The sequence below is a fragment of the Zeus faber genome, assembly GCF_960531495.2.
Source record: "Zeus faber genome assembly, chromosome: 17".
Taxonomy (NCBI): Eukaryota; Metazoa; Chordata; class Actinopteri; order Zeiformes; family Zeidae; genus Zeus; species Zeus faber.
The window spans coordinates 18,903,206-18,917,941 of NC_137204.1; the positions used below are offsets into that span (position 1 = coordinate 18,903,206).

A 14,736-nucleotide genomic window follows, 5' to 3' on the forward strand; every position below is an offset into this window, starting at 1 on the left:
CAAAACTATGGAATATGAAAAAATGATATGAAAACCTCTCTGCGCACAGGATAATTTAAGTGAGGCGGCAGAACGGTTGCTTGTATGAATATGGATATAAAATATGAAGATAGATGTATAGACGGATATACTGCACGAGATACATAAATACGGCCATGGGCAACAATGAATGAGTCGGTCTAAGTTTTCACTGTCATTCCTTAATTATTTAAACGTCTACAATGTTTTACATTATTTACTTTTCCCTCCCATAAATGTTTTACTTAGTGCTTTACCTAAGTAAACTGAGTTTTACTTTAGTTTTAAACCTGTTATCTTGAGGTTTATATCATTTGATGTGTGTGTGTGTGTGTGTGTGTGTGTGTGTGTGTGTGTGTGTGTGTGTGTGTGTGTGTGTGTGTGTGTGTGTGTGTGTGTGTGTGTGTGTGTGTGTGTGTGTGTGTATTTTTGGGCTGTGTTTCCTGCAGACCTGAGGAAGACGTTCGACCAAGAGCCTCTGGGAAAGGAGGTGTCGTTGGAACAAGAAGTTCTGCTCCAGTGCCGTCCGCCCGAAGGCATCCCGGCCGCTGAGGTAAGGCTCATTTAAAGTACCTCCACTGGATAAAAGTAATGCTTACAACGGTCCTTTCATCCTAACTGTTGTTGCACAGCGTTGTTTCTTCAAAATGTGCGTCGGAGATGTCTGAAGTGGAGTTGATCTGCATAGTGTTGCTCCTGCATAACAGCATTTAACTAGCCACTACTCCACATTTCAAAGGATGACAGCTATTCTAAAGGTTTTTATAATAGCACCTTCTGGGAATCGCGGAGACAGAGGTAAAATGGTAATTGCAGTAATCACAGTTTATCTATCACGTTGACATAAAATGCAGAGCTGAGAGGTTTTGAAACGTTTTTTTGTCTAAAAAGTAAGAAAAAACTCATTTCGTATGAGCTTTTGGTTGTCCGAGGCTTTTTCTAAAATCACCTTTTAGAGGTTGCGGTGCACAGTGGCGTGGAAGAAGAGGGCCGCTTGTCTTTAAAGTATTATTTTGGTAATCGAGACCCTGCAGGAAGGGGAGATTGTTTAAGTTGCTGCAAATATTTCTAATCAATATGCTTTACACGTCTGAGATTTCTGAGACTCTGAACAACAAAAAGTTGGTTCAATCAACAGAATTTAAACAAATCAGGTTCCAATCAAAGACTGTTGCTTAAGGAGCCGTCGGCGACGGTAACTGGTCTCCATGTGATGAGAGATGCCGATCAGTTGCTGATTGGCTTGTTGTGATGATGAGAAGACTCAGCTACTCAGAGAGACTTCATGACACACCTGTGCTTCTCTGTGTTTGGGGTGTTTGGGGTATATGGTTTAGGATGTATGGTTCCGGGTGTTTGGGGTGTATGGTTCTCGGTGTTTGGGGTGTTTAGGGTGTTTAGGGTGTATGGTTCCCTGTGTTTGGGGTGTTTGGGGTGTATGGTTCTCGGTGTTTGGGGTGTTTAGGGTGTTTAGGGTGTATGGTTCCCTGTGTTTGGGGTGTACTATATGGTTCTCTGTGTTTGGGTTGAATGGTTCTCTGTGTTTGGGGTGTATAGTTCTAGGTGTTTGGGGGGTATGGTTCTCTGTGTTTGGGTTTATGGTTCTCTGTGTTTGGCGTGTATAGTTCTAGGTGTTTGGGGTGTATGGTTCTCTGCGTTTGGGGTGTATGGTTCTCTGCGTTTGGGGTGTATGGTTCTCTGTGTTTGGGTTTATGGTTCTCTGTGTTTGGGTTGTATGGTTCTCGCTGTTTGGGGTGTATGGTTCTCTGTGTTTGGGTTGTATGGTTCTCTGTGTTTGGGGTGTATGGTTCTTTGTGTTTAGGGTGTGTGGTTCTCAGTGATTGGGGTGTATGGGTCTTGGTGTTTGGGGTGTTTGGGGTGTATGGTCCTCGTTTGAGGTACATGGTTCTCGGTGTTATTTTGGCTATTTTCTAAAATCACCTTTTAGAGGTTGCGGTGCACAGTGGCGTGGAAGAAGAGGGCCGCTTGTCTTTAAAGTATTATTTTGGTAATAGAGACCCTGCAGGAAGGGGAGATTGTTTAAGTTGCTGCAAATATTTCTAATCAATATGCTTTACACGTCTGAGATTTCTGAGACTCTGAACAACAAAAGTTGGTTCAATCAACAGAATTTAAACAAATCAGGTTTCAATCAAAGACTGTTGCTCAAGTAGCCGTCGGGACGGTAACTGGTCTCCATGTGATGAGAGATGCCGATCAGTTGCTGATTGGCTTGTTGTGATGAATAGAAGACTCAGCTACTCAGAGAGACTTCATGACGCACCTGTGCTTCTCTGCGTTTGGGTGTTTGGGTTATATGGTTCTCTGTGTTTGGGGTGTATGGTTCTCTGTGTTTGGGGTGTATGGTTCTCTGTGTTTGGGGTGTATGGTTCTCTGCGTTTGGGGTGTATGGTTCTCTGTGTTTAGGGTGTATGGTTCTCTGTGTTTGGGGTGTATGGTTCTCTGTGTTTGGGGTGTATGGTTCTCTGTGTTTGGGGTGTATGGTTCTCTGTGTTTGGGGTGTATGGTTCTCTGTGTTTGGGGTGTATGGTTCTCAGTGTTTGGGGTGTATGGTTCTCTGTGTTTGGGGTGTATGGTTCTCAGTGTTTGGGGTGTATGGTTCCCGTGTTAAGGGTGTTTGGGGTGTATGGTTCTCGGTGTTTGAGGTGTATGGTTCTTGGTGTTTGGGTGTTTGGGTTATATGGTTCTCTGTGTTTGGGGTTTATGGTTCTCTGTGTTTGGGATTTATGGTTCTCTGTGTTTGGGGTGTATGGTTCTCTGTGTTTGGGGTGTATGGTTCTCTGTGTTTGGGGTGTATTGTTCTCTGTGTTTGGGGTGTATGGTTCTCGGTGTTTGAGGTGTATGGTTCTTGGTGTTTGGGTGTTTGGGTTATATGGTTCTCTGTGTTTGGGGTTTATGGTTCTCTGTGTTTGGGATTTATGGTTCTCTGTGTTTGGGGTGTATGGTTCTCTGTGTTTGGGGTGTATGGTTCTCTGTGTTTGGGGTGTATGGTTCTCTGTGTTTGGGGTGTATGGTTCTCGGTGTTTGAGGTGTATGGTTCTCAGTGTTTGGGGTGTATGGTTCCCGTGTTAAGGGTGTTTGGGGTGTATGGTACTCGGTGTTTGAGGTGTATGGTTCTTAGTGGTTGGGTGGTTCTATGTGTTTTGGGTGTATGGTTCTCGGTGTTTGGGGTGTTTGCGTTGTATGATTCTCTGCTTAAGGAGCCGTCGGCGATGCCAACTGGTCTCCATGTGATGAGAGATGCAGATCATTCGCTGATTGGCTTGTTGTGATGATTGGAAGACTGAGCTGGAGAGACTTCAAGACACATCTGTGCTTGTCGGTTCTCAGTGTTTAGGTTGATTGGTTCTCTGCGTTTTGGGTGTATGGGGTGGCCGTGGCAACTCAGATGTGCCTTGAGGGCATAAATGGAAAGTCACCAGTATGCGTTTGCGGGCACTGACCTCATTATCCTCTCGGTTTGGAGAGGCAGCATCAGTCCATTAAGATCGGGACAACGTTTTCGTCTCAAGGCTGTGTGTGTCTACTCGTGTCTCGCCGTGCATTGTATCACAGCCTAGACTACCTCTGCGCCCATAATAATACATGGCTCTGGCCCGTTTTAATGTTTTGAATATAGTAAATGTTTTGCCTATTTTTCCTTTTGGTGTATTCCCACAAGTCCCAAATTTGAATTCCAGTGTCGGTATTTCTATGACTAACTAATGGCAATAAAAGCACTTTGGATTCCCTTCACTTCACTAATAGCTAAGGTGGAAACAGTCTGACGTTGGTATTCAGTCATTGTGACGGTGTGCATCCGTGGTTAGTGCATTAAAGTGAATAATGTTTCAGAGGAGCTCTACTCTGCACCCCCAACTTCATCCACTAAGGTGAGATACTGTACATTTTAATGACATCTTGGGGGAAGAGTCGGAACGGGAAGCTTCAACATATCCTTTACAGTGCCACGTCCTCATAATTGTCATTGTTTTTCTTTTGTCTTTTTTGTCCATGTGAGCATCATTTTTCATTACTCACACTTACCTCATGGATATAATTAAGAAAGCGGTTCCATTGCACAAGTTATTTTTCCTCTTTTTCTGAGCTCAACCTCAGCTGTTTCTGTGGGAAGAAAAAAGACAAAAAAAGTGAAAGCCAAGAGCTTTTTTTTCCCTGTGTGTGTGTGTGTGTGTGTGTGTGTGTGTGTGTGTGTGTGTGTGTGTGTGTGTGTGTGTGTGTGTGTGTGTGTGTGTGTGTGTGTGTGTGTGCGCGCGTGTGTGTGTGTGTCTCAGGCTCCTCTAACAAAGGATCCTTTGCTGTAACGGACTTGGGGAAAAGCAGATGGACTCAACTTGCGGTTGCATATGCATCTGCAGAAATATGTAGCAGTCACTTGCAAAGGCAGGAACTGTCATATTTCATCCAATCTGATGAATGGAAAGAAAAGGCCGTCTAAGAGAGAAAGAGAGAGAGAAAGAGAGAGAGAGAGGAGGCAAGGAGCTGTGGAGGTTTGTTAGGTTTGGATCTAGTGGGCTGTTGTCAGTCTTCCACTGAGCTGTCAGTGGTGTCTGTAGCTCCCCTACAGGCCAACTCGTAATAGCCAAATACCCTAATCTAGATAGATAGATGGATAGATAGATAGAGGGATAGATAGATAGATGGATAGATAGATGGATGGTTATATACAGGTAGATGGATAGATAGATAGATAGATAGATAGATAGATAGATAGATAGATAGATAGATAGATAGATAGATAGATAGATAGATAGATAGATAGATAGATAGATAGATAGATAGATAGATAGATAGATAGATAGATAGATAGATAGATAGATAGATAGATAGATAGATACAAAAAAATTGAAAAATGTGACGATACAAAATCAACCTGAAACAAAGAATAAACAATAAAAAGAAAAAATAAACCTAGAAAAGAACCTAAATGCAAACCTAAGGTGCAATGAAGAACCGGCACCAGGTTACGTCCCACATGGCTCCTGCGCAGGTCGTGCACCGTCACACAGCCATATGTTCATTAAATCATACATGAAGCATTGGCGCAGAATCATGTGCACTCCCTCAAACGACCCATAAACTATTTAAAATTTCATCCTTTCAGAAGGAAAGCGTGCAACACGGATGTGTTACACTCTGGGGTTTTGAGATACAATCACATTTGGGTCCCGGCCCATCTGGCTTGTGGGTTAAAAAACTACTACCCCACTAATTATAACGGCGGTCTAACAATTAAAACGTTGCCTTTAATTTAAATACATAATTTAACACGTGGGAATGAATCGCTTTACAGCTTTCAGTAGCTTGTGTTATTCTTTTCTTGGTAAATCCGCGCTGGAGAACAACCGCCGCGTTGCGTCTTTCTGGACGAAGTTGTCTCCGTTCAGGCTTGTTGAGGCTGTTTTTGGATGCCGTGTTGTTAAGTCCATGTATGTAGTGTTTACTCTCGAATCCTCCTAGTTCCTGGCAAACCTGCCAGAGGGGGCACATCTGGCAGAAATCACAAGTTAATCTAAAATAAAATGATTCAGTCAATAGACAGAGCCGTGTTGTAATAGTAGCAGCACATTAATAAAGTGTTGCCGGGTAAGGTTGCTGTGTGCATAGGCTTCAGTTTCAATTTCTTTAAAACATTTTTATGGTATATTTGCATTTGACACCACATTACCAGATGAGGCGCAGCCAATGCTACAGAATTACACACAGACATCTGGTGCTGTATTTATTTTTCCGTTTTATTACTAAAATTTAAAGCCGTGTGCATTCCTTCCTTTTTAATGATTTTTCTTGTGTAAATAAAAACCAAAAACACGACTGTGCTAATACCGTTGCCTAATCACCTCCGGTTTGCTTTTCGGTTGAATGGCCTCCCGGTAAAAATGTGACTCTTCAGTGACAGGGTTTTTATGAAATAAGAAAGGTGGTTGAGGTGTGAGGTTGTTCTCATGGAGGATGAGTAACTGGCGTTGGGTTTTCATGTTTTGAGTAATCTTTGCGCCTGCTGGGTGATGAATCATTCACACGCGCACACACACAGACACACACACACACACACACACACACACACACATACACACACACACACACACCAAGAAAACCTGAGAGACGTTTATTTTGGCTCGCGTCACGACCATGACCAATGGAACCTGGAAGGCCTGGAAGCTCAGAAATTCTCGAGGGCCAGTTTTCTAAAACAGCAGTCATCTGAAATTCCTTTGAACACACACATTACGAGTCAGGGTCCCACCAAAGAGTTGTTCTTTGATATGTTTCAATGACCGTGCATATTAGACCTACTTACCAACAGCTAGAGTAATTACAGAGGGGGGATATGAACGAGGGGGACCGGGCGGGTTGAGAGGGTTTTGGGGGGGAAATGCAATATATAATGGAATAAAGATGTAAACTTTCTCGTGGCCCCACGTGGAACTTTCCGTCTGTGCCTCCGTGGGGAGCTCTTTTCATGCCTGCACACAAGCGGGCGCGTCGGGGGGAGTCGCCTCTTTTCACCCTTCCCAGAATACGCGGCAGACTCATAAAATGAACTTAAATCTCCTTTGTGAAAGAATGCAGCTTCATCGCTTTACCCTTTCGCTCTCCTCTCCCTCCGCCGCTGTCTTCACTTCAGAGCACTTGTCATGGCTTTGAGGGGAAAAAACCCCCCCAAAAAAAAAACCCTCCCGGAGGTTCAGAGGTGACGCCGAGCTATAAGCCGCTGAGCCCGTTGCCATGGAAGCCGGGTTTTAATTCGGGCAACTCCTCGGTCGGCCCCGGGGTCCTGCCGCGCCGCCGTGGGTAACGAGTCGTCGGCGCTCCGCGGGAAAGGGGGCCCCGCTGCCGCGATTAAGTCCGACGGCTTTGCCGCGAGGACGGCCGGAGAACGCCGCGCTTTCCCACGCGAGGGAACGGGATTTAGAGCGGTTCTCATGTCGTTCCGCCGCAGCGGCTGAGGTCTCCCCGAAGAAAAACACTCCAGTCGGCTTCATTCCATTATTACTGGTGGAATGGAGGGATTGACAGTTGAGATAAGATAATATCAGATAAGATCAGGTGTTACAGAACAGTGCCAGTCAGAAATACTTATATATGGTATAAAATAAATAAACAGAAGTTAACAGGGAGCAGCACTGATGGTATTAGTTCACATTACATGCAAAAAGCCCGGGAGCCTTAAAGTGTAAGTAGCTACTCCTGCCATTCCTTTTTATTGTTTTTAAGATTTTAGATTTAGTTTGTTTATATTATGTATACATGTGTTTTATTTGTGTTTGTTTTGTTATTTAATTTCGTTTATTTCATTATATGTTTTTTATTTATTCATAATTTATTACATTTCATTATTAATTTAAGTGCTATCTATCTCATCTTACCTCATCTTATTTTATCCTTTTTTTAATCTTATTTTATCTTATTTTATCTTATCCTATCTTATCTTATCTTATCTTATCTTATTTGATTTTATCTTATCTTATTTGATCTTATTTGATCTTATCTTATCTCATCTTATCTTATCTTATCTTATCTATCCTTTTCTATATATATATCTTTTTTTCCCCTCATGCTGTGTTTATTCCAAATGCTCGGGTTGGATTTTGGGCGGGTTTTCCCTCGCCGCGGAGCAGGTTAAGGTGAGGAGTGTCGGGCGGCCCCGTCAGGTCACCTTGTCAGGGAACGCTAGAGTGCTTCCCAGCGGTGGACACGGTGAGTGGAGCCGGGACGGGGCGGGCGATGTCAAGGCTAAAAGCACTTCAGAGTTCCTGGTGGGGTGGAGTGGGGGTCGGGCGAGGTGGTGGGGTGGAGGGGGGGGGGGGGGGGGGGGGCGTGAGTGTCTGTTCATTACGGCCGCCCAGGGGAGGGAAGGTGTGAGGAGTCGGACCCAAATCCCTGTGGCAACAGAGCGCAGATTGCCGTTCGGGCGCCGGGGGCTGTCAGTCATGCCAGCCTTCCTGTGAGCAGGGGCTGTGATTTCCTCTAATGGCGCTGCCTTTTTTTCCCCTCTTCCCCCGTCGCTCTCCGCTCCAGCGCCTCGCCTCCAACTCCCGGAGCGTTCGAGTCGGGGCCGGAGTCCGGAGTCCGGCAATTATAACATGTTCTCGCCTTTCTTTATTTTTTGGACTGGCCACGTGCGAGCCGAGCGATGTTTTGGGCTTTTTCCTGATGTTTGGCGCAGGAACTTCACATCTTTATCTTGTTGCTTTATCACACCCTGTTATTATACCTTTATTTATTTTTTATTTTTATTTTCAGGGCTATTTCAACATCGTGCGTGAAATGACGATCCAGGATATGTGGTGGTATCTTCAAATGTTCTCTCAGATAAAAACAGCAAAATGTGGGTTCGATGCGACGCATTGTCGGAACGGAGTCCCGCAGGACATCGGGCTCCAGACTCAAAATGTCCATATCCTGCGCTTCTGCATTTAATCGTAATAGTCGTAAAAGTCACTCCCTCCTTCTGAGCCAGTGACGCAAAACTGAAAGTGGGTGTAATATTTATTTCTGGTAAAAAAAAAAAAAAGGCTTTGATGTTTTATGTATATCTGTCCATCTGGTGACCAGTTGCACTCCTACCCTGTCGACCAATTTTTCAGGTCCACAATTATAAGAACACAAACAGCTTGGAAAAGCAGAGATTCTCGACGAGTTATCAAAAAAAGTATCGAAATACATTTTTCTTTTTTTTTTTTCTCGATCTTATCGACGCAATTGGTGAAAATGTAATTCTTATTTTTTGATATATTATTGATTTTTTTTGTTGCATTATATATATTTAAAAAGCACTATATTAATGATGCTGTTCCTGCTGCTCGTCCTCTTCCGTCAGCCTCCGCTGTATTTACCTCGGTGTGAACTCAATTACATCTGTACCTCGATCCACCCGAGCTATTGCTGTTGTTTTGCCCCGGTGAGGTATTATTATTTGTTTTTTTCACCCGTTAATATTCATACACCCCCGGATTTCCATATTTGTAGTCTTGGCAAATGCGGGGCATATGGCTTGTTGTCATGTAGTGAATGATTGAATAATCATTTTCTAACCTTTCCGTGTCTCACTCTCCAGGTGTGTCATTCGGGCAAAAAAAAAAAAAAAGAGGCGAATGAATGAATTCCATTAAAGAGATAGTTAGTTGTAAATCAACAGCAGCGCGGCGCACGCCGTAATCGCTTCTTTGCCGGGAACGGGAGCGCCTCACATTTTCTCCGGCACACGTTTTCCCCCTCCGCCATCCGCTCTCTTCGCGTGCCTCCGTCCGCCCACGGGCGGCGCGTTCCGTCTCTGAACCCGCAGCAGCCGCTAATAAATGGCTTTTCCTCGCGTCGGTTCTCTGCAATAGAGTTTTAATGAACGGATGAAGACGTCCGAGGTATTCGGGCCGGTCGGTACCGTGCCGACGCTTGCGCCTGACGAGCGTCGGGGCTGACCCGCCGAGTCTCCCTCGCCACGCCTTCCTCCCTGCGGCCCAGCCCCCCAATCCCCAACTTGCTCACTGGATTGGGGAGACGTTGTGAGATAGCTCTGCGTTTTTCGGCAGCCTGGCACCGGCACCGAGCAGACGGTACAGTGAGCCCCCGGCCCCCGAGACGCTTTCCCTTCCATAAATAAAGACGTTTCGTCCATAAATTGATGCAAAAAAAAAATAAAATAAAAGGAATTTTGATGCATCAAATTCACCCAAACGCAGGAAAGGAAGCGCTTGGCGGTGAAAATTTCCTGGGGGACGACGCCCGGACCCCCTGCTTAATGTGCCGGCCCCCCCAATGTTCAAACGCAACCTACACCACTGCTGACGTGCAAACCATCCAACCATCTCGTCCCTGGTTCCCCCCAGAGTTCCCCTCGGGAGAGCCGGCGCTCCACACGCGCGGTCGTATCTGGTTAATCGCTATCTCGAGCTTTTTATGCTGTAATTCGGGCGGGGCCGGTGTCGGGTTTGAAAACAGGGCCCCTCTGTTGCGATTGCCAGGGCCGTTTTTATAGATTTTTTTGGATCCCAGTCCGTCGCTGGGATCTGCGAGAACGTGCAGAATGCGCTCGGGGCTGGACCCCCCGGAGGAGGCAGCTCGTCCAGCCGTGGCCCACCGCCACAAAACCACCGAAAAACAACCAAAAAACCACTCAAACACTCTGTCGTAAGTGTTGGTGTGACCGGGGGCCGTAGCCCTTGTTTCCATTCCTTTTGGACACCGTTTCTCTGCTTCTCCGTCTGTCGGAACCGCCTCTCCGTCTTTCTGCTTGCTTTCAAGCCCCTGTCATTTTGTTGTCTTGGACTTGACAGGGAGACTCCCTCTCCCTGTATGACAGCTGACATGTGGCAATTTCCCTCCATCAATGACAAGAAATTATAATGTGCCAATTACCTCCGTGGATGTTCCACCGGCAATCAGACGCTAACGAGCAACGTGTGTGTGTGTGTGTGTGTGTGTGTGTGTGTGTGTGTGTGTGTGTGTGTGTGTGTGTGTGTGTGTGTGTGTGTGTGTGTGTGTGTGTGTGTGCGCGCATGTGTCTGGCGTGTGTGTGCGTGCATGTGTGTGCATGTGTGCATAGGTGAATTCATGTGTGTAAATGTGTTCACGAGCGAGAGAGGGAGAGAGAGACGAATGCCCTCTTGTGTCTTGTGAAGCACTTCAATCACATGGCTTTGAAATGTGTATTCACGGCGTGGCTGAACTCAATATTTCGACAACCATTTTAAACTGCATTGCTTTACTAACGGCTCTCTCTCTCTCTCTCTCTCTCTCTCTCTCTCTCTCTCTCTCTCTCTCTCTCTCTCTGCAGCTCTCGCTCAAAATCTCTCCCTCTCTCTCTCTCTCTCTCTCTCTCTCTCTCTCTCTCTCTCTCTCTCTCTCTCTGTCCCTTACCCCAAGTTCACAACACACACACAACTCTTGTAGTTTCTGACATTGGTTCCACCTCCTCTATCTCTTTCACACACACTCAAACACACACACACACACACACACACACACACACACACACACACACACACACACACAACCCCCTCCATCCAGACTAAAAAGCTCTTTTGTTCAATTTTTAATTACCTTCTCATATAAAAGTCCTCTTGACTTCTGAACGCAGCGCATTTGAAGAGGCTGCTTCTGTTATTAGCGCAAAATTGGATAAGAACCTCTTTATGTCAACTGTCGCTCCCGTGTTGGAGAACAGGCCTTTCACTCGCGCTGCGCTTTGGGAGAGAAAGCGGCGTTTGACATTCTTTCTCTTGTTTGCATCATGCTCATTTGGTTGACTGTTGTGTTCTCAGCCTTTTCTTAATCCTTCAAGTTTGGGGGGTTAGGTGTAACGACACTGCAAATGGAAGTCAGTAATAGGTCGCACACGCACGCACCCAGGCACGCACGCACACACATACACACGCACGCAGGCAGACATGCACGCACGCATGCATACACACACACACACACACACACACACATACACACACAGTAGATACATACATACACACACATTTGCCTACGTGTGTGTGTATGAGGTCTTTCACTGGGAGCGCGTCGAGTCTTCGCGCTGTTCTGAACGTTGGCGTCCCTGTTCTGTCATAAAGGAAGGACACACAAACACACAAGCTGCTTTTCCCCTTCCCCAATCCATGACGCCAGCAACGCTCTCGCCTCGGCCCCTGCGCCTGTAAATCTGTGGTTTGTGGATTTAATCGTTATTGATTTACATGGGAAGAATTTGATACGAGCCAGCATCAGCATATCACCGCTTCCATTATGTTGATTACATTGTCGAGCTGCGCCGGGGTCCTAATATTAATTGATAGCTATTCAGCGTGATTTGCATTTCCCAGGACTTCCAAAAGATGGTTGTGATCGTTTTATATTACCGTTGTGTTTATCATTATTTCCTAATTGAATTATTGTATTATTTATGAGTTCAGCGTCTTCATCCAACAAGAGCCCTTTTTTATGCCGACGTGAGAAAGGCGATCGTCTCACACGACATGACGTCATTTAGCAGATGCTTTTGTCCAAAGTGACTTCCAATAAGTACATCGTTTTCGGAGAGTGCTCGCCTCCGTAAATCCTACAGATAAGCAATTAGTGGAAGAGTTATGGGAGGGCCGCGTTTGAGGTCGCACTTTTTCCCATTCCAGGGGACCCGCTGGCACTATACCGTTATGCCTCTCATTCACCCGCTCGCCTCCTTTCATTTTCCAAAGCTCTTGGTTAAACTTAGGATCTGAATTTCTGGAGCCGCAGCTGATGTTAAGTTATTGGAAACGCGTGTAAACCGGCCAGAAAAATATGCATATCTTATCATATCATACATATCATACATATCATATCAACCCTTTCAAATCCATACACATTAAATGCTTTCATCACATCCCAGGTTCACCGTTGACAATTAGAGACCCATGGAGTGGGAGGGAAACGACTTTTGCGATCGTCCAAAAAAAGGAACGTCCAAAAAAACAACAATCTGCTGCGACCAGGAAATAAAAAAATAAACTGCCATTTTCAATCATTTCGTGGATTAATTTTTATCACAGACAGTGTTTTTTTTTTTTTGCGGGTTTTTTTTCTGTGCGTGGGTTTGTGTCTGTGCATTCTCATTTCTTATGCACCATGACATGCGTCAGGCGGGGCTTTATTGCGCCGTGCTGGTGTGGGAACGAGGCTTAATTTCACCACGGCAACGGCAGCGGAGGGCGGGGTGCCGTCCCCCCTGGCCCCCGTGCTCCAAATGATTTGGCTGATACGTGTTTGTGCAGGAAAACACTCGTAAACCACCAAATACCATGAGTAGTGTAATACTCGGTGGGTCTCAGCGTTGTGTGAGGCCTTCAGGGCGTGGATCCATCGCGCCTGCATTGAGTTGGCTGGGTGGGGTAATGTTCGAAACAACTGCAAATGGGAGACTGCATTATTTAAAAAAAATCTCTTCCCTACATTTGGGTTTTTATAGCGTGGGTCGGCGTTTTTCCAGCCGCTGTGTATAGAGATACAATTTATCAGGATATTATTTGTGTGAACAGATCGACAGGCCGACGTCCCGTGTGAAGATGGGAAACACCTTCCCCAAATACGACAGAAGAGATTTGTGAACTCAGAAAAATATTTTCAAGGATTTTCATTTCGCACACACAGAGTTTCGAGACAAATTTCCCGCCGATTCGAACGAAAATCCTCTTTTCCCACGCGTTTTATCATTGGGATGGCGCGTGGTCGCCTTCGGACGTAGTTTCTGCATTTCAAAAGTAAGAGCACGCAGTCTTTCTTCGAGCTGTGTTTTTTTTTTTTTATAATCAGCGATAAGCGACGTGCATTAGGGCTGGGTGATTAATCTAATTTTATTTTCAATCACGATTTTGGCTTCCAACGATTATGAAATCAAGATAATTGAGATTCAACTAATTGTCATTGCACAGAGTGCAAGTACTGAGGCAACAAAATGCATTTCACCATCCTAGTAACTGATGTATTTAGGAGCAGTGGGCTGCCATGTAGCGGTGCCTGGGGAGCAGTTAGGGAGTTAAGTGTCTTGCTCAAGGACACTTCGATCGAACCGTCAAACCTTGCGATTACTAGACGACCCGCTCTACCTCCTGAGCCACTGCTCGCCAGTGACTGTTGCAGCGTGCCGCGCTCCGTTTCGCAATGATGCTCTCGTTTTGTCTTGTGTTATGAAACCAGCGCGCCCCTTTTCCTTTACGGCGGTGCTCTTCCCCCCCTCCCCAAACCCGCTCTCGGCCGGGCTGTTGACCGCACCATGTGGCATGTGCAGTTGGAACTAAAGGACACTTCTCCACTTCTTTCCGTGTCTGAATCCCATAAAGAGTCGTCGCGCTGATCCGTTACGCACTTATTATATTAAACATGTTGTTATCAAACGTGAAGTCTGAGCAGTGTTGGGTCCAGGATCGCCGGGGGGTCCCCGCTGCGGCCGGAGAGCGCAGCGGGGGGCCGAGGCCCCCCCCGGAGCCGATGCGGCGGGTCGTCCTCAAAGACCAACTTGAACCCCAGCTCGCCCTCCTCCCAACCCCGACCCTGACCTGCATCTTATTTAGGACCACATACACATACATGTATGAAAGTGGCCCAATTCCGAATTGAAAAGATCAGATCTGAAACAGATCTGATGTCTGTGTAGAATTATTATTATTATTAAGAATAAGAATAAGAATAAGAATAAGAATAAGAATAAGAATAAGAATAAGAATAAGAATAAGAATTAATATTGTTATTGTTATTATTATTATTATTATTATTATTATTATTATTATTATTAATAATAATAATACAAATAAAAATAATAATCATATTTAGTGAGGTTTCATTGTTTCAGTTAGGCTACGTTATTACAAGTGACAGCACCGGGTTCAGGTCTTGTGTTCATAGTTATTTCTAGTTAAAAATGTTCTATTGTAATTGATTGTTCATTGCTAATATGTAGACAAGCGAAGATAACGTTGCCTCTACTAAACCAGCATCTGTTGCCACGGCGACAGTAAACATTCATCTTGCGGGCTGGGGTTACGAAAGCAGGGTGCAGGGTTTTATTCACTGTAAATGGAGCAGCATTCATAGACATCCAACCTGTAAGGACATCATTTGTTTTACTGACTGTACCATTGTGTTTTTTATAATCATTCAGTCCATTTGTTCTTTGCAGCACAGTTGGTATGTTCTATATCTATAATTAGTTTGCAGTTATTTTCAGTTGTCCTGTAC

At 45.2% G+C, this 14,736-nt stretch overlaps 1 protein-coding gene across 1 annotated transcript in view; it reads left to right on the forward strand.

Annotated features, from left to right (window-relative positions):
* Nucleotides 1-14,736, forward strand: part of unc5cb (unc-5 netrin receptor Cb) — a gene marked incomplete at its 5' end in the record, with an annotated part of 128,221 nt that overhangs the window by 80,979 nt on the left and 32,506 nt on the right. The window contains one exon of the mRNA XM_080017643.1: nt 468-571. Within this exon, the coding sequence (XP_079873769.1) occupies nt 468-571 (104 nt within the window). The remainder of the gene's footprint in view (nt 1-467; nt 572-14,736) is intronic.